We start from the raw sequence: 23,979 nt of genomic DNA, 5'->3' as shown, positions 1-23,979 counted from the left end.
TGATCATTAATGTCATATTCACTTTTCTTCGATGACTAGCAATGTTCTATGCTTAACTTGAAATCAAAGCAACAAAAGAGAGAGAAAAAAAAAAAATCCTTAGATTAGGAAAGCTTATATTCTTTGCTGATACTATTTTTGTTCCATACAAATTTTGTTCCATAATAATTGTCATGCTTTTCGCATTTGGAATTTTAGGTCCTTTGAAAAAATTATTAAATTTATCTAAATTATAATAAATTATTGAATAAATTGACTATATTACTTTTAATTTAATAATAATTATCTAAAAAAACCAATAAATTAAAATAATAATCATTGGACATATATAAAGAGTAAATAGAAAAAAATATTTATTATTTCTTAAAATTGCAAACATGATAAATATTTTAAAATAAATAATTTTTTAAATATAAAATAAATGTGACATACTATTTTTTTTTTTTTTTTTTTATAGCTCGAAGGCATATTACATCGGTAAATTTTGCATCATAACAAGTGGCCTACAGCCATTCTCTTCGTGCGTATCTAATTGCGTGCCGTCTAAGCCAAAGCTGATACATCACCATATGAAACGAATCGTACGGCTCAGGCATTTCATTCCATACTAAATGCATACTCGCTGCCGCACCCAATTTCCTCATTCCCTCGGATGTATCACCTTCGCACGTGCGATCCATAACACGTTTCAGACCACTGATATTCAGACTATTGGACCCCACAAAAACAGCAATCTCTTGCCACCTCAACACGTCCATCAACGGCAAGTCCTGCATCGGATGATCAGTAATTACCACCGGTATGCACCCGAAATGCAAAGCTTTTCCTATCCCCGAAATATCGGCTCCATATTCAAACAAACAAAACTCGCTACTCGCAAGTCTGTCCGCCAAAGTCTTCTCATCCGACGGCTCAGCTTCAACTAGAAAATCTGAAGCATTCCTCAAGTCGTTGATTAAAGCTGACTCTTTGACCCCATTGTGTTTCACAAAACCTCGATATCTCGCAGTTTTGTTTCTGGGCGGGTGCGCAGAAAGAGAATATACCGGCGGAGGCAATGTTATGTCCTTGTGGGGAACAAACTTACCTTCCGGTGCCGGAAAGCAGGAAATCTGAACCGAGTTTTTCTTCAACTCCACAAGATTTCGGTCCGATTCGTAGCCGAGACCAGAACATGAAACATAGAAATGATCGGCACCGAGAGTACGATTCCAATAGGGGAAATCCATCCGAAGATCTCTAATTACATGAGCAATCGAGCGCGTGGAGATACCAGAAGCGAAGGGCACGAAGAAGAGATGAGCTTCTTCTGGGTTTTGGGCTACAAAGGGACTGTTTTGAAGAGAAGAGAAGAACAGAGATTCAACTGGAGAGGCGAAAGACAAGGGTCTTGCGGGGGTATAAATGTAAATTCTGAAAGATTTCAGCATATTTTGATAATTGGGGAATAGTATGTTGGGTGAGAGGTACACTGAAACAGAACCAATGGCGGATTGAGAGTGAAGAAAGAGTAATGTGAAGAAAGAGAAGCAAAGGAAGAAAGAAAAGCGAGTCATGAACATTTTAACACAGAATCAAAAACCCTATAGCCCTTGCTGAAGAAAGTTCTGTGCTTTAATTATGATTTTGATTTGAGGTTGAATTTTGAAGAAGACGAATAGCTTCTCCCAATCCCAAGGTCAAAAGCAGAGCTCAAAGGGCTCAACAACAAAAGTAGATTCCGTTCTTGGACAAGAAAAACGTTACATCCACATGCCATATCCTACGCGCCGGTTTTAAGCCGGTCCCAACACTCACGCCAGTTGGATTTAAGTAGAAGAAAGATGGATTATATTGATGACACGTGGACAATTTTGGTGTGACAAGTGTGCGGCTCACGTGGAAGCGTTACTCGGTGTCGTCCCTTGCCGCAGGTTTTTTCTGTCTGAAGACAGTTTTTGATCTGATTTTTTTTTTTTTCTCTTCAAAAGCTGAAGGATTATAAAATGTAAGAAATGCTTTGAGTGTATATTTCAATGGAAGAGGTTCAACCAAGTGGTTTCTGTTGGTCTCCTCACACCGTAAATGATAAGAAAGAGACTACCTGGTAATTTATTTCATTAATTAACATTCACGATGAAATATCATTGTTCCTCCAAATTATGAGTTCTGGGCGTAATTTAATTGGTGAATTTACTTTTTCTTTTTATTTTCCATAGAACTGTATAATTACCTTGTGGGATATTTTCTTCCAGGTGCAAACAGTATCGTGATGTTAATGTTATGCCAAATAGCAAGTACTCTAATAGTGCCAAGGATAAAAGGTAAGAGTGCATGCTTCTTGGTGTTTCACTTTCACTAGACTCTTTAGCTGTGAGTCAGATATGGTGCAATTTGCAGTTAGATTATAAAATTTAACTCTCTTTATAGAATATGTTACTTAATACAGAGTCTTTAGACGTCAAATAGGTTTACAATTACTAACTAAAGAATGCTGATCAAATCTGAGATATTAATGATGGGTAGTATGGATTATTTGAGTATTTGTAATTTCTATGGTTGTTAATTGTTAATCCTCTGGCTATATGCAGCTTGTAATTGATATCTTGTACATAGTATCTTGTGTAGCTGACAAGTTTTCTGTTCATGGATCAGGCAATCTGCCTTCAGAATTACAAGGGTTCATTATTTTGGCTACATTCTGTTCATAATAGTTGAAATTCATCATTTACTATTACCTTAACCATCCATCGTGTTGTTGTTTTACAGAGCTTGCCTTAACCATCCATCGTGTTGTTGTTTTACAGAGCTTGCTTAGATTCTTCTGCTAGATCGAGGACCAAGGCTTGCCGTGAGAAGATGCGGCGAGATAGGCTGAATGAGAGGCATGATCTTTGCATGTCTTGTCTACATTGTTATTAGATGTCTATATGTGTGTTTCTTGTTCAAACTAGCATTTTTTTTCAGGTTTATGGACTTGTATTCCATTTTAGAGCCTGGGAACTTTCAGAACTCCAATAAAGTTGCCATCTTGAGATATGCAGCTCATCTTCTGAACCATCTACGCATTGAAGCAAAGGAACTTAAGGACAAAAACAAGTTTCTCCAGGAAACGATTGAAAACCTTAAAGTAACCTATTCATTATTTTGCTTTTTGCTTTTGCATTTCACTCAACTCCAGCCTATATATATCTACTCACAAGTCCTTTATATGCATTTAGAAGAATTATGGCATATATTCCATCTAATCTTATATATCAACAATGTATGTAAAGATTGCTTGTACCTTAGTAGTCAAATAGAAGTCTCATAATGCAAGAGTTCAAGGGTTCAAACTTTGACAATCCCTTTCCCCATTAACTATTTTAAAAAGGAACAGTCAAAATTGTAGAAAAATTAATGATCATCAGTTGCTTCTGTTACTGATGGAAAAAAAACAATGGATGCAGGAAGAAAAGTTGGAGTTGCAGGAAGAGAACTTGATGCTAAAAGCAGAGAAGAAAAGGATGGAAAATGCTGTAGAGAGCTTGAGCATTCCATCTTCCTTTGCTCCGCAGTTTTCTTTCTATCCAACGACTACAAGAACACGCCTCTCACGTACCCCATGAATTATATGCCAAGATCTTCCGCTGGATCTCTTTGGCACTCTATATATATATATATATATACCTCTCGAGGCCAAAACGTCCGATGGCATAAGTGTGACATTCTCAGTTTTCTTTCTGACCACAGAAACTGTTTTCGCACTAAATGAGTTTAATGTTCGTCACTTTAAACTAATCCTATACTACATTCTACTCTGAAATTTAAATTAATCATATAGAAATTTTTTACTTTTCTCCTTGAATGATAATTGTCTTATCAACATTTGAACGCATAACCTTCACTTTCAATCCATTATCCATTATCCATTTGCTTCTTCATCAAAATAAAGTTGTATTGTGGTGGAAGAAGTACCCTTGGAGTTTAATGATTGTATGAATTAAAAATGCATGAAATTAAGTGAAGATAGATAAGATGAATGGGAAATCAACTTGCTAGACATTATTAATCGAGCTAAACTAGAAAATTAACAACTTTTCTGGGTGAGGGATAAGATTGCAAAAGGATAATATAACCCAAAACAATTCACATAGTCAACGTTGGAAAAGGCAATCAATTATTTGTGATTAAGTTATATAGTGTATAATTTACCCGTTAACAACTGTCTGGGTGGTGTAGTTGGTTATCACGCTAGTCTCACACACTAGAGGTCCCCGGTTCGAACCCGGGCTCAGACATTATTATGTAAATAATTTATTTATTTTTAATTTCTTCTATTTTTTTTTTTCTAATTAAACAGCTGCCTAAATGAAATATAATATGATATCTATCGGCTTGTTTTCTTAACGCGACAGAAAATCCAGAAGCTTCTTTATCGTCGTCGGGTTGCAATAGCAAAGTTTTCCCCACACAGAAAAACCGGTCTCCATTTCTCCTGTGTGTTAAAAGCTCAAAAATTTGTGATTTTTTCTTTTCATTTCTCGTCTTGCCTGAATAGCCTATTCAGCGATCGAAAAAAAGAGAGATGGATTGGGGAACTGTGACGGCTGAAGATCTAATGGGTGCTTTAAGGGAAGTAGATTGGTCTACTCCACCTCGCCCTCTCCATGAATTCTTCTCTAGATTCACCATCCCTCGATCTTATCCCAAGTGGAACAGCCGCTTCAAGTGCAATCTTTACTAGTAATTCCTCTTTCCTTCTATATTTACTTTTATATCCTTAATCTATTGATCATTCTTTTATTATAAGGATTTTTACTTTTCAGTGAAGAAATTGAGTACCTTTTTTTATTAATTTTCTGGGTTTGAGGGTTTTTTTTTTTTTTTAAAAGAATTTCTGTCTTTTTTTTTTTTTTGGCAGCTATAGGACCAACTACTTCATTGTGATTGTGTTGGCTCTCGGTAAGCAAAACGAAGTACCCGCTAGCTATTAGTGAATTATTTTTAATTTTTAATTTTAAATTTTGGGTAGGAGTTTATTTGTTATTAATGATAATTACGATTAATTTTCATGTATTATTGTTTCAGGGGTTGCATGTCTCACGAGGCCGATAGCTATTACTGCTGCTGCTTTGACAGCTCTTAGCATTGCGTTTCTTAATGATAGGTATGCTAATGTCGCCGTGTGAATCTTCTGTTTTTAATAGTTTGTATTCCAGCTAGTGCTTTAATTGCATTGGCATAGTCTTTTATCTTACAAGTTTCAAAATGACCGAGCAGCCAACACACTCATACATCTCTTTCTGCTTGGTTTTTTCGTGTGGTTGGCTGGTAAATAACTTGTGATGAATTAAGTAGTTCTTACGACTAAGATTTTCATGGATTTACATGAAAAGATAATATCATTTATGTTAATCAGATGTTGATAACTTGGATTTTCTTTGAAAGTTGATTGAATTTGCGTATAACTTTATGCTATCTAATTCCCATTTATTTCGTGGTTGTTTACCAAAAGGACCAGAAGCATTGCCTCAAAGTCTTGTATCTTTTAGAACATTTATGCTTATAAATTCCCCAAGGATCAAATCATTGGAGGACCTTGTTTAGAACAAAGTTGAGGTAGAAGCTTAGCATATTTCTTGTACCAGTTGCTAAAAAAGGCGATGACTTCATAAGTGCTGGGTTTGTTAGCTTAGTTTCATATTGGCTGTATTGTATTCTAACTGTGGGACAAATATAGCCTGTATCACTTGCGGTCAAGAAATTATATTTTCAGTTAGAGTGGGGGATCTGTGGAAAAGAGTTAGTTATAATGATGATGGGGAATACAAGAATGAATAAATTGTCAGGAAGTATGCATTCAAGTATTCTGATGTCTTGTTTCATGATGTTTCTTCCTTTAACAAAGATAAGTTTATTTTTTGCTAAGTGCATGTGTCTGAGACACTGCCAACTGTGTTTTTTTTTTTTTTTTTTTTTTTATGCCATGCTACTTCTAAATTTCCAATCTTAACCCCTACCTTTTGCCCGGTGCTGGCCTGCTGGTATATCCGTATGCGTTAGTTCTTAAAATTTCATTGGAAGGGTAGGAGGAAATGGAGGAAAATAAAGGGTTAAAGTTTTGATTGAGAATAAATTTTATTTTCTTCCCCTTGTTTGGATGCTAGGAAGGAAACAGGCAAAGGAAAATTATTTTATAAATAGTGAACTCACTATTTTTTGAGTAAATAGGTATAAGGACCGAAATATAATTTTAGCGATTCTCCTTTCACTTGCTTCCCAAATTTTAGAGAAAATGGATCCTATAATTATTTTCTTTCCCCTCTTACTTTCCATCATCCAAAATAGAGAATACGGAAATTTCTTTCATTTCTTAGTTTTCCTATTATCTCTTATTGCCCACTTTTCCAAACTTGGCTAAGATATGTGCCAAGCAAATTAAACTTTTACTCCTTCATTACTTGGTGCTAATTACTTATTTTGCAGTTTTGCAGCTACTTTCAGTGAGAAGGTGACAAGAACTGTAAGAAAGTTCTCTCCACATTTGGCAGCAAAGATGAGGCCTCCTCACATGTGAGTTTGTCCTTAGTTAGCCTTTCTATTTTTGTTTCTGAACTGGATAGAGTTTATACTTACAATTTCTTGTCATATGAAGGCCTGTTATTCGTGGTCGATCAGCTAAAAAATCTGTATACATCTGTGGCCAACCTCGTGGGGTGTGTGTGTTTTTATTCTCAGCAGGTAATTAGATCTCTTAAAACTCTCTTTTTAAGCAGTACTGAGCTTAACTGGTTAGAAAACTTGTATTGAATGATTCCTGATCAATCATTTTTCAAATTTCTTTTTCCAGCCAGTATTATTCTGTGGTTCACTTCTGGGAGTCTATTGTACGTGTTATGGGCATTTGGTATCGGCCTCCTTGGTAATTTCATCTCCTATAACTATTAAATGTTTCTCTAAAACATTCAGTTTAACAAGTTAACATATTGTTGCCTGCAGTTACTATTATTCATGCAAGTGTTAGGACACCTAATCTGAAGGCACGCCTAAATACATTCCGTGAAGAATTTCGTGCAGTGTGGCGCAATTATAGTGAGCTTTGAAGGAGATCAGGACGTATGGAAATCCTGACCTGCACCTTAAATTTCAATTAAGCTGCAAGTATTCTTTGTAAAATGTAAACAAGTAGGTCGGTCATTTTAATGGAGAATACTGAAGAACTGTAAATTTCTGCATTATAATCCATTTTTGTATTTTTATTTTTCTCCCATTCTCAACCCTGCTTGCTTGGTTGTTGAGCTTCCAATTTCTGGATTACATCTTTCTTTCAAGTTTCTTTTACCTTTTTTGAGATTTAACTGGAATTCAAAGTGAAATAGAACCCTTCCACCTTATGACTTTCTCGTATTTCTCGTTGTTTAGGGACAGTCGGGGGTATTCGTATTTCATAGTCAGAGGTGAAATTTTTGGATTTATGAAAGACGAACAACTGCGAAATTTCTCGTTGTTTAGGGACAGTTGGGGGCATTCGTATTTCATAGTCAGAGGTGAAATTCTTGAATTTATGAAAGACGAACAATTGCGAAAGTATTTGCCAAGGATGTTTTTATTAATCAAGAATGAAAGTTGAGGGCTCGAAGACGATTAGATACCGTCTTAGTCTCAACCATAAACGATGCCAACCAGGGATCGGCGGATGTTGCTTGTAGGACTCCGCCAGCACCTTATGAGAAATCAAAGTCTTTGGGTTCCGGGGGGAGTATGGTCGCAAGGTTGAAACTTAAAGAAATTGACAGAAGGGCACCACCAAGAGTGGAGCCTGTGGCTTAATTTGACTCAATACAGGGAAACTTACCAGGTCCAGATATAGTAAGGATTGACAGACTGAGACCTCTTTCTTGATTCTATGGGTGGTGGTGCATGGCTGTTCTTAGTTGGTGGAGCGATTTGTCTGGTTAATTCCATTAACGAATGAGACCTCAGCTTGCTAACTAGCTATGCGGAGGTGACTCTCCGCGGCTAGCTTCTTAGAGGGACTATTGTCACGGGCATAGAGTCTCGCGCAGCACTGCGCTCGTGCGGCGCCCCGGGAGCCCTCCCGCATAGCTCCGAGGCAAGCCTCGCCATACCGTACCACACTGGTTTCGCCCTGCCATGGGCTCATCAGGAGAGCGGCCCAGCTCTCAACCAGTTGTGCCCGAGCAGCACACTACCCCGCCTGCATGCAGACTTTGCATGGGGTAATGGACCATTGGGGCAGAACGCCTTAATCCGCTAAGCCGCCTCAACCCACGCAGGTTGAAACGCAGCTTGGTACGCATCTTTGATGCTGGCCTACACGGTTACGGAATTTGTCCGTAACACTATGGCCTTCTAGGCCAAGGAAGTTTGAGGCAATAACAGGTTTGTGATGCCCTTAGATGTTCTGGGCCGCACGCGTGCTACACTGATGTATTCAACTAGTCTATAGCCTTGGCCGAAAGACCCGGGTAATCTTTGAAATTTCATCGTGATGGGGATAGATCATTGCAATTGTTGGTCTTCAACAAGGAATTCCTAGTAAGCACGAGTCATCAGTCACGTTCATTATGTTCCTGCCCTTTGTACATACTGCCCGTCGGCCATAGATGTATTTGATTGAGTAGCTTGTTAGAATTTTTTTATTAGATCATCCATCAAGTTTAAGACAATTGATGGTATTGCTGTGATGGGTCTTCAAAGCATACTGTGAAGTCAGATGTGGTTACCGGTGATAGTGATGCTGGAGTGATTGTAACAATTAGAGAGGTGTTCTAGTCGAGTTAATCTAGTATATTACTGTGGATTTAACTCAAACGGAAAAGAAAACTCTGAGATTCTTTAGAACAAATGAACTTACATTCGAAACTGACTGCAGAGTTCTACTTTCTATGTTTAAACTTCAAACTCGACAATCTCTACTTGGCTTGAGTTGAGTTGATTACCGATGAAAATTGAGGTCGATTGGTTTTCAATAAAGATAAAATTAATTAATTTGGCAAAATTGATTAAAATTGAAATGAGTCAAAGCTGATTTTCAATTTAAAGTTTGTTCCATTTAGATTCTGATTAGTGTTCTAAATTTGGTGTTTATTAATTTAAACTCTATTATCATCGAGTCAAATCGTATCCAACCCATTCACTCCATGAAATGAACATACCTCAAGAGTCAAGAATACCCATACAAATTTAACGGTTTCAATGAAATTGGATTTAAAGAGACCAAATATGCAATATTTACCTTCAAAAGTTTGCACATTTCGTCCCTCCAAGCTTTACCCACAAGCACAAACATGAGCTAACCCCAATGAACCATCACAAAACAAGGCATGTTTGTGAGTTGTGTATGCCTGTACATGGGCTCCTTTACACTTGCCGCCGCCCCATGTCGATGAACATTCACTCTCTTAACACTTCATCCTGGAGGATCCAGTTATTGCATTGTGTCCTGTGCCGCCAGGACAAGTGTGATATGTCTCCACTTGGACTGTACTTTTAGCACCTTGCAATGAACCAACTAATGGCAGTGAATTGCCAAGTATGAAGTTGTAAACAACTTTGCATCTAATTGTAATAAGTTTGAATTTTTAATTCATCAATTTGGACTTTGTCCGACTGTCATCAAATTGGACTTTTGCTTCTTGGTAATGCAAGTTGCTATAATGAATAAGCTGGATAAATACAGGCAAAATTGAAATGCATACTAAATCAGAATTACATTGCAATTAACATTTTAGTATACTACTAATCCCTTACATGAGCATCTGAGTTCTCTTATTTGAAGTGTAAGAAATGTCACAAAGTATCAATAATGTTAAAAAATCTGAAATCGCATGAACTACTCGATTCGAAGCTTCTGTGCAGCATTTCCTGAGAGATCACGCCTCAAGAACTCTCTTTCTTCCAACATTAGTATCTTTTATCAACCAAGACCATCGAACGAAGTTCACAGTTTCCAAATCTAAATACACAGATAACAGTAATCATTTTCATTAGTCACAGAAATTAGCAAAACCAAAAGAGAATAATAAAGTTAAAAAGAGCTTGGGCAGGCAAGTGCTAGTGCCGCTCGCGTATTTGTTAAAGCTGTATGTATATGATATAGATTGTATTAATGTAAATATCTGTACTTACTCTTTGCATATTTCAGTTCTGACTGATGAATTACAATCAGTTGTTAAAGCACTTAACGTTTGCTGTAAGAACCTATTGTGAGTAACAATTGCAATTTCCGTCTCTTGGCGAGTATTCAACCTGATCGATACACATATACAAATTATTTTTGAATTACAACGAACATGAAAACATGAGATTTTGAATGAATGTTATAAAATTTCGTGGAATTCATTTATTCTGAACATAGCCTTAAAACAATGAAATCACCAGTTACTGAATTTCATGCCCCTAGCAGCAACTTCTTCATCAGTTTCCCTATGATCTGCTTTCCACAAAATGTCATCATCACTTTCTATCTAAAAAAAATAAAAAAACTGCAGTTAATGAAATGACCAGTTAAAACTATAATCTTAAGATCCTCATTTATGCAGTACTGATTCAACGTTCGAATACTTACCAATGAAAAATCAATTTGAGGAAAATGAGACCGAGACTCGCTAATAGGTCTCCTCTTATCACATGGATGAACTCCCTGCAATGTGAAAACATTAGACACAATAAAGAAAAGCATTTTCAGAATTTTTGTTCACATTAAAATTTATACATACAGTTCGCTCTCGACAATATTCAACTGCTAAAATTGGAGGGCACTGAAAATCTGATGTTCCTTCACCAAAAACACCAACTGCTGTTTGCATAGCCCTACAAGATTTATGATAATAAATTTTAACTACCAACTGGATCAGTTGAAGTGAACTGTATTCTTAGGCGAACCTAAATAATATAAAATGAAATGTCAGAAAAGGAACTAGACTTTCATGTACCTGAACAAAGGAGAAGTTATAACTAACTTAATTCGCCTTAACAATCTGGATTCATGAACATGGTTTCTGAGATTGCTAACCTGTTAGTTATAATAAAACTACTAATTAATGTAAATGTTTAATTTGATTATCTCGTTCACAAATTAATAAATCCCACAGATCAAACAAATTAATATATATGTATATAAAAGATAAACCTGGAATTTATTTACCTGCTGCAAGCCCAAAGGAGAGAGATGAGCATCAAAGAATTCTGGAGATAAAAGTGCATCATGATCCTTCTCTCCTGCAACGTTGTGATCTCCTTGAGCATGCCTGACCTGGACAGAGAATTAATTAATTAACAAATTAATTAGAAACACCAAAATGATTAAAAAGAGATTAAAAGAAATAGATTAGATAGATCAAAATTAACCAGATGAAGAATTTTAGAATGGCTTAAAGGAAATAGAGATTTTTGAACTGCTGCAGAATTGGTATTCATATCCATGTATAGGCTGATAAAGAAAACCAGAGAGTTCAGAAATGAAATGAGCCAATTTGAGATCCAAATAAATTCATTTGATAATTGTAATACATATATAATGGGATTTGATAATATTGTAACTGCTGTGACGGTGCAGATTGTAGAATATTCCTTGTATATAGTATCATATGGCTACATTGGAATTTTAAAAATATTATTATATATATATATATATATATATATATATATATATATATATTAATCTTGCTTGCTTGACTGCATTGGAATTGGACGATTACATGTGGCCTAAATTGATTTTCTTTTAATTCAAGATTGAGTTTATTTACATATCTATCCTATTTTTCTAAATTTTAGACCATGTAAGCTAAATAGAATAGGGATAATCTTCCCTAGATAGGGGTGCATCACCTCTCATATGGATTAAAGTAATGAAAGTAAAAATTTTTTTACAAATTATTTTTACTTTATGCTATTTTTGTCCAATGTGTAGTAAAAAAAAAATACTCCCTTTAACAAAATTTCTGTTTTCGTTCTCATATACCACATCTAGGCAAATTTATTCTATAGAACAGAATGGATAGTTGAGCGTGCTATTTTGTTTTCTTATTTTCAAAGAATCAAGGAATATGCCCTTTTTTTCACACTTTAATTTCTTTGAAATAAATAACTTAATTTTTTTTTTACATTATGCATTTCCATATATGTTCTTTTGAGCAAATTTAGTATAAAAATAATATGATTTGCGAGTGATAATATGATCTGAATGCGGCCAATCACATGTGAATTTGTTGCTCTTCTCATTTATGAGAAGAATGGAAGGCTTTGAATTCGAATTCTTTCGGTCACAAATATTTCGCTAATTTGACGAGTCAAGGGATAATGGAGGGCTTACTCTACCATATAGTCTGCAGTGTTATTTTAAAAAAAATTTTATGTGAATGCTTTGGCAAAACTAAAACCAGCATTTTCAATTAGTGGTGGCTTATCGCTCATTGGTCTTGCAAATTTGAAGTTTCTTTTGCCCGAGGATCACTTTCACAAATGATTTAAAAAAGTGTAAATAGCAAATGATTTGGCTTAAACATGCTAAACTATTTTATCCACTTTTGATAATAACATGTTAATTCAAAATATTTAATATTTTGAATAAAAAACCTAATTATGAAGGAAGATATCTAAGAAAACAATTCTCTACTATGTCTAATATTATTATAGAAAAAAGATTAAAGGTTGATGAAGGTGTAGTACCTAAAAGCCTATTTGAATAAAGACTTATCTTATATCCTGCAAAATGTAAAACCCTTAACTAAAACAACATTTACATTTATATACCGAAATTAATTAATCAAGGAAGAGAGTGATGAAGTTTTTTTTTTATAACATTGTTATTGCGTCTAGAAGAACTGCAGATGGATGCTCCAGTGTTTCCAGCCACCGTTCTCGCATTCAGAGATGGCTCATGAACCGCCTATACATATTGAATCCCTCAGGGGAAGATTCGATGTTGCGAATTACATTTTTAGTGTTAATGTCTTCCCCTCCCTTCAGTTCCAACTTGCGTTGTCAGTCTGATCTCCATTCCTTATAGTGTAGTGAATCCTCTTCAACTTCTCCACCCTTCAACGTGTTTTAGTTTGTTTAGGTAGCTAGGTTAGATGATTAGATTAGATTAGGTTTAAAAAAGTATTAATTATTAATTCAATATTATATATTAAAAAAATAAAGAAAAATTTAAAATTTTCTAAAAAAAGAAAAATAGAACGTGGAACAAAGAGAATGGTTTAAAACTTTCTCTTTGTGTCAGCTTTCATATATATATAAATTGGTATAACTGACATCCGTTAGTTCTTATTATCTTCTTTATTTAAAAAAAAAAAAAAAAAGTTTAAAAAAATTCTGTATACTTTGTACCAAATCACTTATAAATCAGTGTTAGCGCTAGATACAGTGGCGGCCAAAATTAAAAACTAGAACCGTATAGAATCACCTACACCCAAAAAGCCGTATGCTTTGGAAGAAGCTTGTACAATTTGGGGCCAGAATCGTAACCATAAATGGAGGGTTGCGATTTGATTCTTGTTTTAAGTTTTTTAGAATTGTGAGACAACGGTTCTAACCAATCGGACCGAAAGTTTTGATAACATATTTTTTCATTTTTTCAAAATTTTTTTATCAAAATCACCAAATTAACCCTCCTAACAATTATAAATGACTACATAACATCTAGTTCTAAGAGTATTTATATAAGTTATTTTTTTGATTTTAAAATTATGTGAACCGCTTGGAAAACTAACTAAAGAGTTGGAACCGTCAATTTTGGAACCGTTAAGGAACTAAAACTGTAACTAGCCAATTCTAAATCGAAACTGGAACCGTCAGTTTTTGATTGAGCTCTAGTTCTATATTCTTTGAAACCGGAACCGTTGGTTTTGAGAACGGAATTGGCAGTTCCGAAACCACACCAACCTGGACGGGCTTTAAGCTCTAATGTCTAGTGATAATTCAACTACGAGCCCAAATTTCAGCCCATTATTAATTTGTTATCCACTAACATGTGCAACACCTGAAACATAAAAAAATCTGATACGGGACCATCAAAACGGCAAAAACGTTTATGAACCGTTTAATGGCGCGTGTATACCAACTCCTCTAAAAGTTCTCAGCTGAAGCTGACACACCGGTCCCTCTGTTAGTCCTCTCTCGTCTTCTCATCTGGTTCAGTTTGCTTCTAAATTACGAAAATCTAACGGTTTAAGGTCTTCGATTTTCCAATCCCTAAATTTTCCCACTGTCAGAAAACCTAAAATTTCCCTCGATTTATACTTTAGTTTTAATAATGGCTGTCTAACATCGATTTTTTTTTAAAGAACTGTTCTTTCTCTCTTCTCTGTTCTGGATCTTTTACTACATGTCTTCTTCAATGGATGAGTCTTACAACAACCTCCCTACTAGCCATTTACTTGGCTCAGTACCTGTAAGTACTTAATTTTTATTATCACAATTTATTGTATGTATGTGCATGTATGTCTAATATTAATTTGGGATTTGGGGTTTTAGTTTTGTATTAATTGCATAATCTTGATTGTAGATTGGTAGAGAAGTCAATGCAGTTTAGCTTTTTAAACAATTGGCGTTTAAATGTGAGATAGTGAATGTAAGACACGGTTGATTTTAAATGCATAATCTGGAAGTGGGTTAAAGAGTTACATTTTACGTTTTCAAATGGATTATATGCGGAAAGGTTCTTGATTTGAAGTAATTAGATCATTTGGTTATTTTCTCGCTCTTCTTTTGGGTAATGTTTTTATGATTTTTTTCCCTTTCTTTATAGGCTGTGGTGACTGAAGAAAAAAGTACCGCCAACTATGAAGGTATGAATTCTCTTTTCTTTTCTTTTTGACATTTTGAAATTTGTTGTTGTTGTAGTATTAGCCTGATGCTTGAACCTGGATAAAATTCTAATGTTTGAAAAGTTGTTATTATCTATGAACTTATATGCAGTCCCAGTCCCTGAAGCAAATATGCAAACATTCCCTCCGAATAATGGTGGAGGAGGTAGCAATCGGGGTTATCAAACTCTTGGAAGTCCACCTGGTATAGTGTTTAAATATTTAATTTCCTTGATTTTGGTTATGTTGTGAAGATTATTAAGCTTAACTGCATTGCTGTCTTTACTCTGGGTATTCTTTCTATTCTTTGCTTTTTAGTTACCGTTTTGAGGTGCAATTTATTAATCTTATAATTTTCTGTCCACATAACATTTTAGCTTGAGGGAACACGGAATGTTTCTTCATGATGTTTTTCATTATGTTTATTGAAGTAGACTTTAAATGAACTCTGGCATATGTAAATTATAGCTAGTATTTACATAAACAAATGCATACAGAACCTTTGCCCTTTTTAGGTGCCTTGATTATTTTTTGTAGTTAAAATATAAAACCAGTTAAGCATTTGCAATGGAAAATTGAAACAATTCACCTAAATGTTTTGGTAATATTTGCTAAAGCTATTTGAGGAATTACTGTAATTACTTTTCACTTGGATAACCGTGTGCTTATAGATATCGTGGCTATAAATGAGCAACGGCATTCAATTATTTTTGCTTGTCAGGTAAGGTCAACTAGTATGATTTACATTATTACAAACACATATCCATCCTAGGTTTCTGTTGTTGTCTTCCACCTAACATGTCATGGGATTGATGAGACTAAAAAGCATGGAGTATAGATTCATAATGCAAACAATAAATTCTCAGGTAGGTGTTAGATATTCTGAAATATTTTAAAGGTGGGGGAATGTTTTGCAAGTGAATTGAATAAGTTTCCTTTGTGTTTTTTCCCCCTTTACAATAACGTTCTAAAGAAAACAAAAAGAAAGGTAAAGTGAAATAGATTATTACTCAAGAGGAAGATGAAACTAATGACATATGACACTTTCTGCTTTCATAAACCCAAAACCTTATCGTGCTTGATAGCTTATTCTTTGATATTCTATTATGTAGTGATTACATGTATGGAGTGGGAATATATGTCCATTTTAAGCCAGAATCAAGTGAAATATTCTATTATGTAGTGAAACGAATGACATATGACACTTTGATTAATATTGTGACCTCTGAAGGGCTTTGAAGGAGCGTGGTAATGCATAATCTTTTGTCATTTGATGTTTGTATTGGTGCCATTTCACATTAAGTTATTGGTATTACACTTTTTTCTGCATTTATTGGCACAGCACTGATGTTCATTCCTATTTAACATGTCTCATTGTCCTTGCAGAAGCATTTGAGCAACAATCACCAAACAATTGGAAGGGAGTATTCAGTGTCTCATCATACACACAGTATTTCAATGTGGATACAGATATTGTCATAAACAGAATGATGAGCTCCTTTTATCCTATTGGTGGAGATTTTTTCAGCAAGATTGATGCTAACCCTGATCTGTGAGTATGGCATTTACCCTCTTTTTTAATGCTACCCATATCATGAGGATTGAGATAAAATTTTTCATGCATTAGACAATCATTTTGTTTCAAGAGAGATTTTAATGCAAACCCACATGAACTACATTGAGTGGGAAAATATGTTTGTACTTGAGGATGGAGATTTTAGGTGTGATTATCAATACCATAAACATAGGAGTACAATTGAAATGAAGTTATATATTCTGTCTTTCCATCGACTGGAAAGTATGAAACATAATTATTTGAAATCTGAAATAAATATTCTGATCAACATGGTTAGTATGACTGACCATTTTCTGAGACAAGTGGATCTTCTGTAAGAAAAAACAACAACATAACAGACAGAGTCAAAGAAAAGTGAGGTGGAAAACTTATTTTTGCTAGTGTGCATTATCAGATTCCATTTTACTGTCTGTCTGTCTTTTTCACCAAAGATCCAATACCTTTTTTCAATTCTTCCAATTTGAAATGTGATACCTATAGAAGTCGCCAGCCACAAGCTGGGAAAGAATGATTTATGTGATAGATATCCATTGCCTATGGTATCCATTCTATGGTTTATATGATAATCTGAGAATTGAGAAATGGATCTTCTTTCTCAAATTGCAGTTGTTAGGAAATGAGTACTCAAAGAATTGAGCTGCAAGTTACATGGTTGTCTTATTTTCCTCCCACTTTCTTCCTTTTAAATGCAACCACTGCTGCCTTCCGATGCTGGAATTCTATACGATGTTCCCCGACTGTGCTCTAAAACTTTCCTTTTGCAATCCCAAAGTCCTTTCCTTCGTTGCATTCTCAGTATACAAGTCAACTCTGTATTCTACCTCATGGATGATTGAAAATTAAGAGACAATTAGGTTCATCACTATAATGTGTGGAAGAACAATGCATCTAAGTGTCTGGGTTTGTTTACAATCTAATTATTAGAAGACAACACAATAAGCAGCTTATTTCACCTGAGCATCTGATGGGCTTACTTGCAATAATTTTTATGTTGTAGATATGGGCTTATATGGGTTTCAACTACATTGGTATTTGTGCTAGCTTCTCTTGGAAACTGTGCCACCTACCTCATGCAGAAACACACTGATAGTAGTGCTTCTTGGAGCTTTGATGTCGGATATGTAAATGTGGCGGCTGCTGCAATCTATGGATATGCTATTTTGGTACCATTGGCATTTTATTTCTTACTTCAGTATCTGGGAACAAATGCTAGCCTCATACGGTACTGGTGCATGTGGGGCTATTCTCTCGTCATCTTTATTCTGAGCTCTGTAAGCACACGCCATCACCATTGTGATTCATATGTCTATTTCATCCTATATTTTTAAGCTTTTCTGAAGAATTTTTTTCTCATCCGTACTATATGTCATATTTTCAGTTTCTGCTGGTTATTCCAGTTGAGGTGCTAAGGTGGATTATTATTCTTGCTGCTGGTATTGACTCGGCATGTTTTGTTGCCATGAATCTCAAGTCTTGTATTGATGGGAATGATCTTACAATCGTGTTGGTTGCAGCATTCTTTCTGCAATTAGCCCTTGCAATCTTCATCAAGGCCTGGTTTTTTCCATAGAGCCTCTTACACTTACCACGTGTATCTGCAACTCCCAAACATCAGCCTTGAGGAATTTTATTTTTCGGGAAGAGGCGAACGTCACATATTTCAAAAACATACCGTAGGTAGTAAAGAGACAGATACATGGGAAGGAAGAATACCAAGGTGTGACTTAAACAGGTGGTAATTATTACTGTTGCTAATGGACTTGATTGGAACACGTGGACATGGTTTAGCTTGCTGCTCTTTTAGCAGACTGGAGCAAGTAAATGAAAAAAGCTGTGGTTGATGAAATCCAGTTTTGTGCATTTATTTTTCTTTCTTACAGAACAACTCTGGCTTGAATTTTTCCACCTTTTAACTTGAATGTGTAAATACTTAAATGACCTGCAGTAAATTTTAGTGTTTTGTTTGTTTAACTGTAATTATCCCCCATTTGGTTCTGATTGACACGAGGGATCATTAATGTTGTGGGGTCCCTCCTACATGTGGGATCTGCACAAGTTTGAAAAGAAAAAAATAATAACACGTTTTTTTTTTTTTGGCAGTCAAAGAGAGACCGCCTATTAAACAAAGAAAAAGTGAAGGTTGTTGAACCACCATTATTGAATAATGTGCAAATTGCACCGAGATTATAGGCAAAGATGCGTTCAATTTTTCCTATAAATTGAGGTGTTTTGCTTCAGTTTTATATAAGAAGAAGTAGAGAGAGCTCACAGATTAATAAATCTGTTGGAGAGAATATATTTTAGGAAGAAGGTCCTAAAATTAGGAAAGAGAGAAAATAGTGAGGATTGTAATTTTGGGGTGTTTTTGGGAAACACTTTGTGTGCCACTATTTTTTTGTAATCTCTTTTGTACCTACTATTTTTAGTAGAAGAATTATTCGGAGTTTTTTATCCCATGGACGTAGCCCATAACAGTTGAAGGGTGCACCACGTAAATCTCGGTGTTTTTATTTTTCATCTGGCATTTACGATAATTATTTAATTTTTTTATCGTGGTTATTATTTCTGGTGGATTCGATCGTCAATATCTAATATTTAATTATTGGAGGTATATGTGGTAATAGTAATTTTATTTTATTTTTACCACCGGTATTTTTCCGCGGGCCCACTCGGGATCAGTTAGAATCCCAACAACTGGTATCAGAGCTTTTGGTTGGTAAATTTTGTCAAAGTTACTATTCACGTGAATAGTGAATTTCGTGAATAGTGAAATTTTGTCATATTCAGAATTCAACATGGCTAACGACGGGGCAATGATCAAATTAGCGAATTCGAATTATTCAATGTGGAAATCCAGAATGGAAAACTACCTCAATTGCAAAGATCTGTACGATCCAATTGAAGGTGACAGTGCAAAGCCGGAAGATATGAAAGAAAGGCAGTGGGAGAAATTAAAAAAGCAGACATTGGGTACAATACGCCAATGGATAGATGCTAGCCTGTACAACCATGTGAGAAATGAAAAAGATCTCCAAGTTCTCTGGAAGAAATTAGAGAATATGTACGAGGCTACGAATGCTCAAGGAAAAGTCTTCATGATGCGTAAAGTCATGAACTTGAAGCTGTCAGAGGGACGATCAATTACACAACACCTGAACGATTTTGAAGGACTCGTAACTGAGTTAGCAGTTAGCGGTATGTCCTTAGAAGATGAGATGCAAGCATGTCTACTGTTGGGATCTCTACCAAATAGCTGGGATACTCTTGTGGTGTCATTGAGTAACTCAGCTCCAAATGGTGTGGTAACGATGTCTATGGTAAAGAATAGACTACTTAATGAAGAATTACGAAGAAGAGATGTTGCCAATACCAGTTCACAAGCCCTTGTCACAGAGAATAGGGGCCGGAGCAAGAGTAGAGGTCTAAGGCATGTAAAGTCAGGTGGTAGATCTAAGTCCAGAGAGATGAGAAAATGTTACCATTGTGGTAAGGAGGGTCATCTCAAAAGAAATTGTCGTTTACTCAAACAAGATAATGCAGACCGAAGACAGGAGAATGACAGAAATACATCTGCTACAGTCTCAGGAGAAGATGGTGAGGTGACTTTAGTCACTCATGATGCAGATTGTTGTCATGTTGGAGATGCAGATACCGAGTGGATAGTAGACTCCGGTGCTTCATACCACTGTGTTCCAAAAAGGGAATATTTTTCCACTTATAAAGCAGGAGACTTTGGCACTATTAAAATGGGAAATAATAGTGTTTCGCAAGTGATGGGAATCGGTGATATCTGTATAAAGACAAGTGTCGGGTGCACATTAACACTTAAAAATGTGCGACATATTCCCGATCTTCGGTTGAATCTGTTGTCTGTGAGTGTACTGGACAAGGAAGGCTATCACCATCATACAGGTGGCGGTAATTGGAAACTCACCAAAGGATCTTTGGTGGTGGCGAGAGGAAAATTATGTTGCTCGCTGTAACATCCCTTCCCGGTCCACCCGTTAACCCGAATGAACCGAGCCGAGACGCTACAATCTGGTTGAACTTATGTTCTGTCATGCGGATATCATACTGTAAAAAAAATATGAATATAAACTACTCCCAATTACACTCTAAACTTCCAACGTCTCCAAAGAATCATCATAACACAATAACACTTTATATATCTTTTCATAATTGTATAAATCCTCAATAGCATTTAATATCTAGCAATTAATTTCAATCAGAATCTATACCAAGTTTTTCATGACCTAATCATACCAACTATAGTAAACTATTTCAATCATTTCCTCCAAATACTTACACCACAATAATTACATGCTTCAATTATATTTACAATCACATAAGCTCTAACAAATGTAATAATTATACATGCCATAAATCTTAATACATGCCATAATTCTTAATTATACAACTCTCAATCTACTATGACCAAGTTAATCACTTCTGCTTTGATAGTACTCTTCAAGTCTTCAAGTAGCAATCACGATCTTCAACCTACGCGTGATAAAAATCGACGCGCTGAGTATAAAACTCAGTAGTGCTCATAATCCACATACTTAACAAAATGTGATGACAACTAACTTAAACTACACATTTCATAAAATCATTGATAATCTTAGAATCATTAAATTTCAACATAAATGTATCTTTATAGTGAAGAATATACTTCTAATGCACAGTATAAATAATTTAGTTCAAATTATCTCATAACTCCTTTACATGAACTTTTAATCACACCTATCATGATACTATCATGATCTTACCTGCTGTTCATTATGTTGTATGAATGAAATCAATAAACATTTATAGTGAAGAATATACTTCTAATGCACAACATAAATAATTTAGTTCAAATTATCTCATAACTCCTTTACATGAACTTTTAATCACACCTATCATGATACTATCATGATCTTACCTGCTGTTCATTATGTTGTATGAATGAAATCAATAAACATGTAAGAATACATAACAGTATATTTTCATTGTCTTACTTGCTATTCATTATGCTGTATGTCTTACTTCTAATGCATATATCTAACATGATACTATCATAATCTTACCTGATGTTCTTTATGTTGTATGAACTCTGCAACTTTGATTAAACTCAGTGAATATCACAATGAATGAAGAAACATATAAGCACATACATATGTAGAAATAAACATTTACTCACATATGGAATGTAAGCACACATATCATGATACTTTCATTTTCCCTTAATGATCTTTCTTGTTGTTTAGTATACTGTATGATTATGCAATTTATAGTCGATATAACTGTATAGCTCCATAAGGTTATAGTGAACCCGAAGTGATAAGAGGAACTGTATGAAACTGGATGAAACTGTATGCTTGGCTGCTATGGCCTGTATAATCATATCCACTCAACGGCCTGTAGCCGGAGTACCAAACTGTATGGGGCGGAGATCTGCTATTCTATGTCGCGACATAGCCTTATCTACATGGTTTCTACCTAACCTCAATGGAGCATAATGTTGGTATGTCAATAGATAAAACAAATGCATAGTAACTGTGTCATAATTTGCATGCTTGTGTCATAAAATTAGCTGCTTCATCATTTCATAAAATTTACTGCTTACCTGTATGCTGATAGCCTCGCCAAGCGGGAAACTTGTATCATGTTAGTTTCATACCATTTGCATGCTTGCATTTTGTGTTTATACATGTGTTCATGTTGTCTTTTTGCTTTAAAATGATTGAAGACATACAAGTTGAGAAAGGAATACAATTACATAGAATTCATAACTTCATACACCATTTCACATCATTTCACCATTGCATGGAATACAATTACAAGTTGTGTTTACCTCATTTCACATCATTTGCATGCTTGCATGTTGTTTTGATACATGATTTAATGTTGTATTTTTGTTGTCAAATGATTGGAGGCATACAAAGTGAGCAAAGGAATCCAATTGCATAGAAAAAGAAGTCCAAAAGTGCATGAAAACACAAGTCGCGAGCGCGCACTTGAAAGTCATGAGCGCGAGATGCAAAAAATGTGAGTCTGTGTGTTATCGGGCACAAGTCGCGAGCGCGTACTTGAAAGTCGCGAGCGCGTAGAGTGCAAAATGAGAGACAGTGAGTTTCCAAGCCAAATTCGCGAGCGCGCGAGGAAGGTCGCGAGCGCTTACAGGCCAAGGGCTAAGTCGCGAGCGCGCAGTGCAAAATCGCGAGCGCGTAAAGCACCAAATGAGAGTCAGAGAGTTTCAGGTGAAAGTCGCGAGCGCGCAAATGAAAGTCGCGATCGCGAGCTCTTCATGCAATTCGCGCGCGCGCGTTTTCCAGCCTGCACAGTCTGTACTCTTTTGACCATATCTCTCAATATATAACTCCGATTTGGATGATTCAAAAACCCATGTAAAGCTAACACATAGAGGAACAAATAACTCTTCTATGACACTTCCTAATTCCATCATTAAATGGGGTCAAAATCAAGATGAAGTTACTGGTAAAATTTCCAGCAAGCCCTGTTTCAGCATAAACTCATTATTTACTTCATTTATTCAATACCTCCCCTGTTCTCCCCTGTTTCTCACCATTACCAGACCTCCCACTCAACATGAAGAAATATTGTCTCATTAGCAACACACCACACAATTCTCATGCAAGGAAATTGATTAAACTAAAAGAGATAGCACACCTTTACACCAATAAGCTTAAGCTCTTCTTTAAGCTTCCTTCTACCTTTGGCTCACCTCTCCTATACAATAGAGTTCTTATAAATTATCTAACAATATCACCAAATGAGTCAAGTATGAAATTCAAGAAGGTTTACTTACTTGGATAGAATAGAAGTTGAATTAATGCTTAACTCCCATTAAAATCTTCACCACCATTAAACGTGATGGAGAAAGGAAAGTGTAAGAGGAAAGTAGAGGAAGAAGATGAAGATAAGGATGAAGAAATGAAAATGAAATGGAACCCACGGGTAGTCTCTAGAATGTCATTGATTTTTATGTGAAAATTACCAAATGGTACCTCAAGTGTCAACATGGTACAACTCAATACCTCAACTTTATACTTTAGTGAAATCAAGTCCTAATCCTTATACTTTGATCTTTTTGTTTCCTTCAAGTAAGTCCACTTCTTCTCCTTATTTCATTCTAGCCCACTCTAGACTCTAATGGCTCGAACCGGGTTTTAGAGCAGCCCGACTCGACTCTAAGCAACGACTCGATTCAATAGAAAAATGGGACGTTACACTCGCTGTATAAAACGCACGCAACAATATGTGCGGATCAACTGAATACAGTTGAAGATGATGCTTCACCAAATTTGTGGCATAGGCGGCTGGCGCACGTTAGTGAGAAAGGGTTGAATATGTTGGCTAAGAAGTCCCTCATACCATTAGCCAAAGGTAAAATAAACTCTTGTGATTATTGTTTGTTTGGGAAGCAACATCGGGTCTCATTTTTGAAAAGCTCTAGAAGAAGAGACAACAAGTTAGAGTTGGTACACTCTGACGTATGTGGTCCCATGGAGGTAGAATCACTGGGAGGAAGTAGGTATTTTCTTACCTTCATTGATGATTTCTCACGGAAGACATGGATATATTTATTGCGCACAAAAGACCAAG

At 35.6% G+C, this 23,979-nt stretch overlaps 4 protein-coding genes, 1 non-coding gene and 1 pseudogene across 7 annotated transcripts; 4 read left to right on the top strand and 2 right to left on the bottom strand.

Annotated features, from left to right (window-relative positions):
- Window positions 1-329: 329 nt before the first annotated feature.
- LOC105647102 (putative glycosyltransferase At5g20260) lies at window positions 330-1,744 on the bottom strand. Its single transcript, XM_012233097.4, has one exon. It carries the CDS (start codon window positions 1,560-1,562, stop codon window positions 504-506), a length of 1,059 nt encoding a protein of 352 aa, XP_012088487.1. The 5' UTR covers window positions 1,563-1,744; the 3' UTR covers window positions 330-503.
- Window positions 1,745-1,796: 52 nt separating this feature from the next.
- LOC110010844 (transcription factor bHLH34) lies at window positions 1,797-3,824 on the top strand. 3 transcript variants are annotated; one of them, XM_020684384.3, is made up of 5 exons: window positions 1,797-1,913; window positions 2,235-2,303; window positions 2,787-2,864; window positions 2,947-3,109; window positions 3,429-3,824. In XM_020684384.3, exons 1-5 carry the CDS (start codon window positions 1,837-1,839, stop codon window positions 3,585-3,587), a joined length of 546 nt encoding a protein of 181 aa, XP_020540043.1. In that variant the 5' UTR covers window positions 1,797-1,836; the 3' UTR covers window positions 3,588-3,824. The 3 variants fall into 3 exon arrangements, with proteins under 3 accessions (XP_020540043.1, XP_020540036.1, XP_020540039.1); XM_020684377.3 differs by lacking the exon at window positions 3,429-3,824 and having other exon boundaries at window positions 2,947-3,422; XM_020684380.3 differs by lacking the exons at window positions 1,797-1,913; window positions 3,429-3,824 and adding an exon at window positions 1,950-2,086 and having other exon boundaries at window positions 2,947-3,421.
- A 361-nt stretch (window positions 3,825-4,185) lies between these two features.
- On the top strand, window positions 4,186-4,259 carry TRNAV-CAC (transfer RNA valine (anticodon CAC)). Its single transcript has one exon. It is a non-coding gene; the product is annotated as a tRNA-Val (tRNA).
- A 2,920-nt stretch (window positions 4,260-7,179) lies between these two features.
- On the top strand, window positions 7,180-8,635 carry LOC149495880 (18S ribosomal RNA; annotated as a pseudogene).
- Window positions 8,636-9,670: 1,035 nt separating this feature from the next.
- Window positions 9,671-11,517, bottom strand: LOC105647123 (phosphoglycerate mutase-like protein 1). The gene is made up of 8 exons (XM_012233121.4): window positions 11,335-11,517; window positions 11,132-11,239; window positions 10,920-10,999; window positions 10,704-10,797; window positions 10,553-10,627; window positions 10,363-10,451; window positions 10,114-10,233; window positions 9,671-9,940 (listed from the first exon to the last, which is right to left on the bottom strand). Exons 1-8 carry the CDS (start codon window positions 11,407-11,409, stop codon window positions 9,889-9,891), a joined length of 693 nt encoding a protein of 230 aa, XP_012088511.1. The 5' UTR covers window positions 11,410-11,517; the 3' UTR covers window positions 9,671-9,888.
- A 2,565-nt stretch (window positions 11,518-14,082) lies between these two features.
- On the top strand, window positions 14,083-18,083 carry LOC105647132 (Integral membrane Yip1 family protein). Its single transcript, XM_012233131.4, has 6 exons — window positions 14,083-14,380; window positions 14,738-14,777; window positions 14,908-15,000; window positions 16,182-16,347; window positions 17,369-17,642; window positions 17,750-18,083. Exons 1-6 carry the CDS (start codon window positions 14,315-14,317, stop codon window positions 17,939-17,941), a joined length of 831 nt encoding a protein of 276 aa, XP_012088521.1. The 5' UTR covers window positions 14,083-14,314; the 3' UTR covers window positions 17,942-18,083.
- Window positions 18,084-23,979: the final 5,896 nt, after the last annotated feature.

The sequence above is a fragment of the Jatropha curcas genome, chromosome 6 (assembly GCF_041381405.1).
Source record: "Jatropha curcas cultivar XTBG-Jc1 chromosome 6, XTBG_Jcur_1.0, whole genome shotgun sequence".
Lineage (NCBI taxonomy): Eukaryota > Viridiplantae > Streptophyta > Magnoliopsida > Malpighiales > Euphorbiaceae > Jatropha > Jatropha curcas.
The sequence above is the reverse complement of the archived record's forward strand: the minus strand, read 5'-3'. Positions and strand labels throughout refer to the sequence as shown.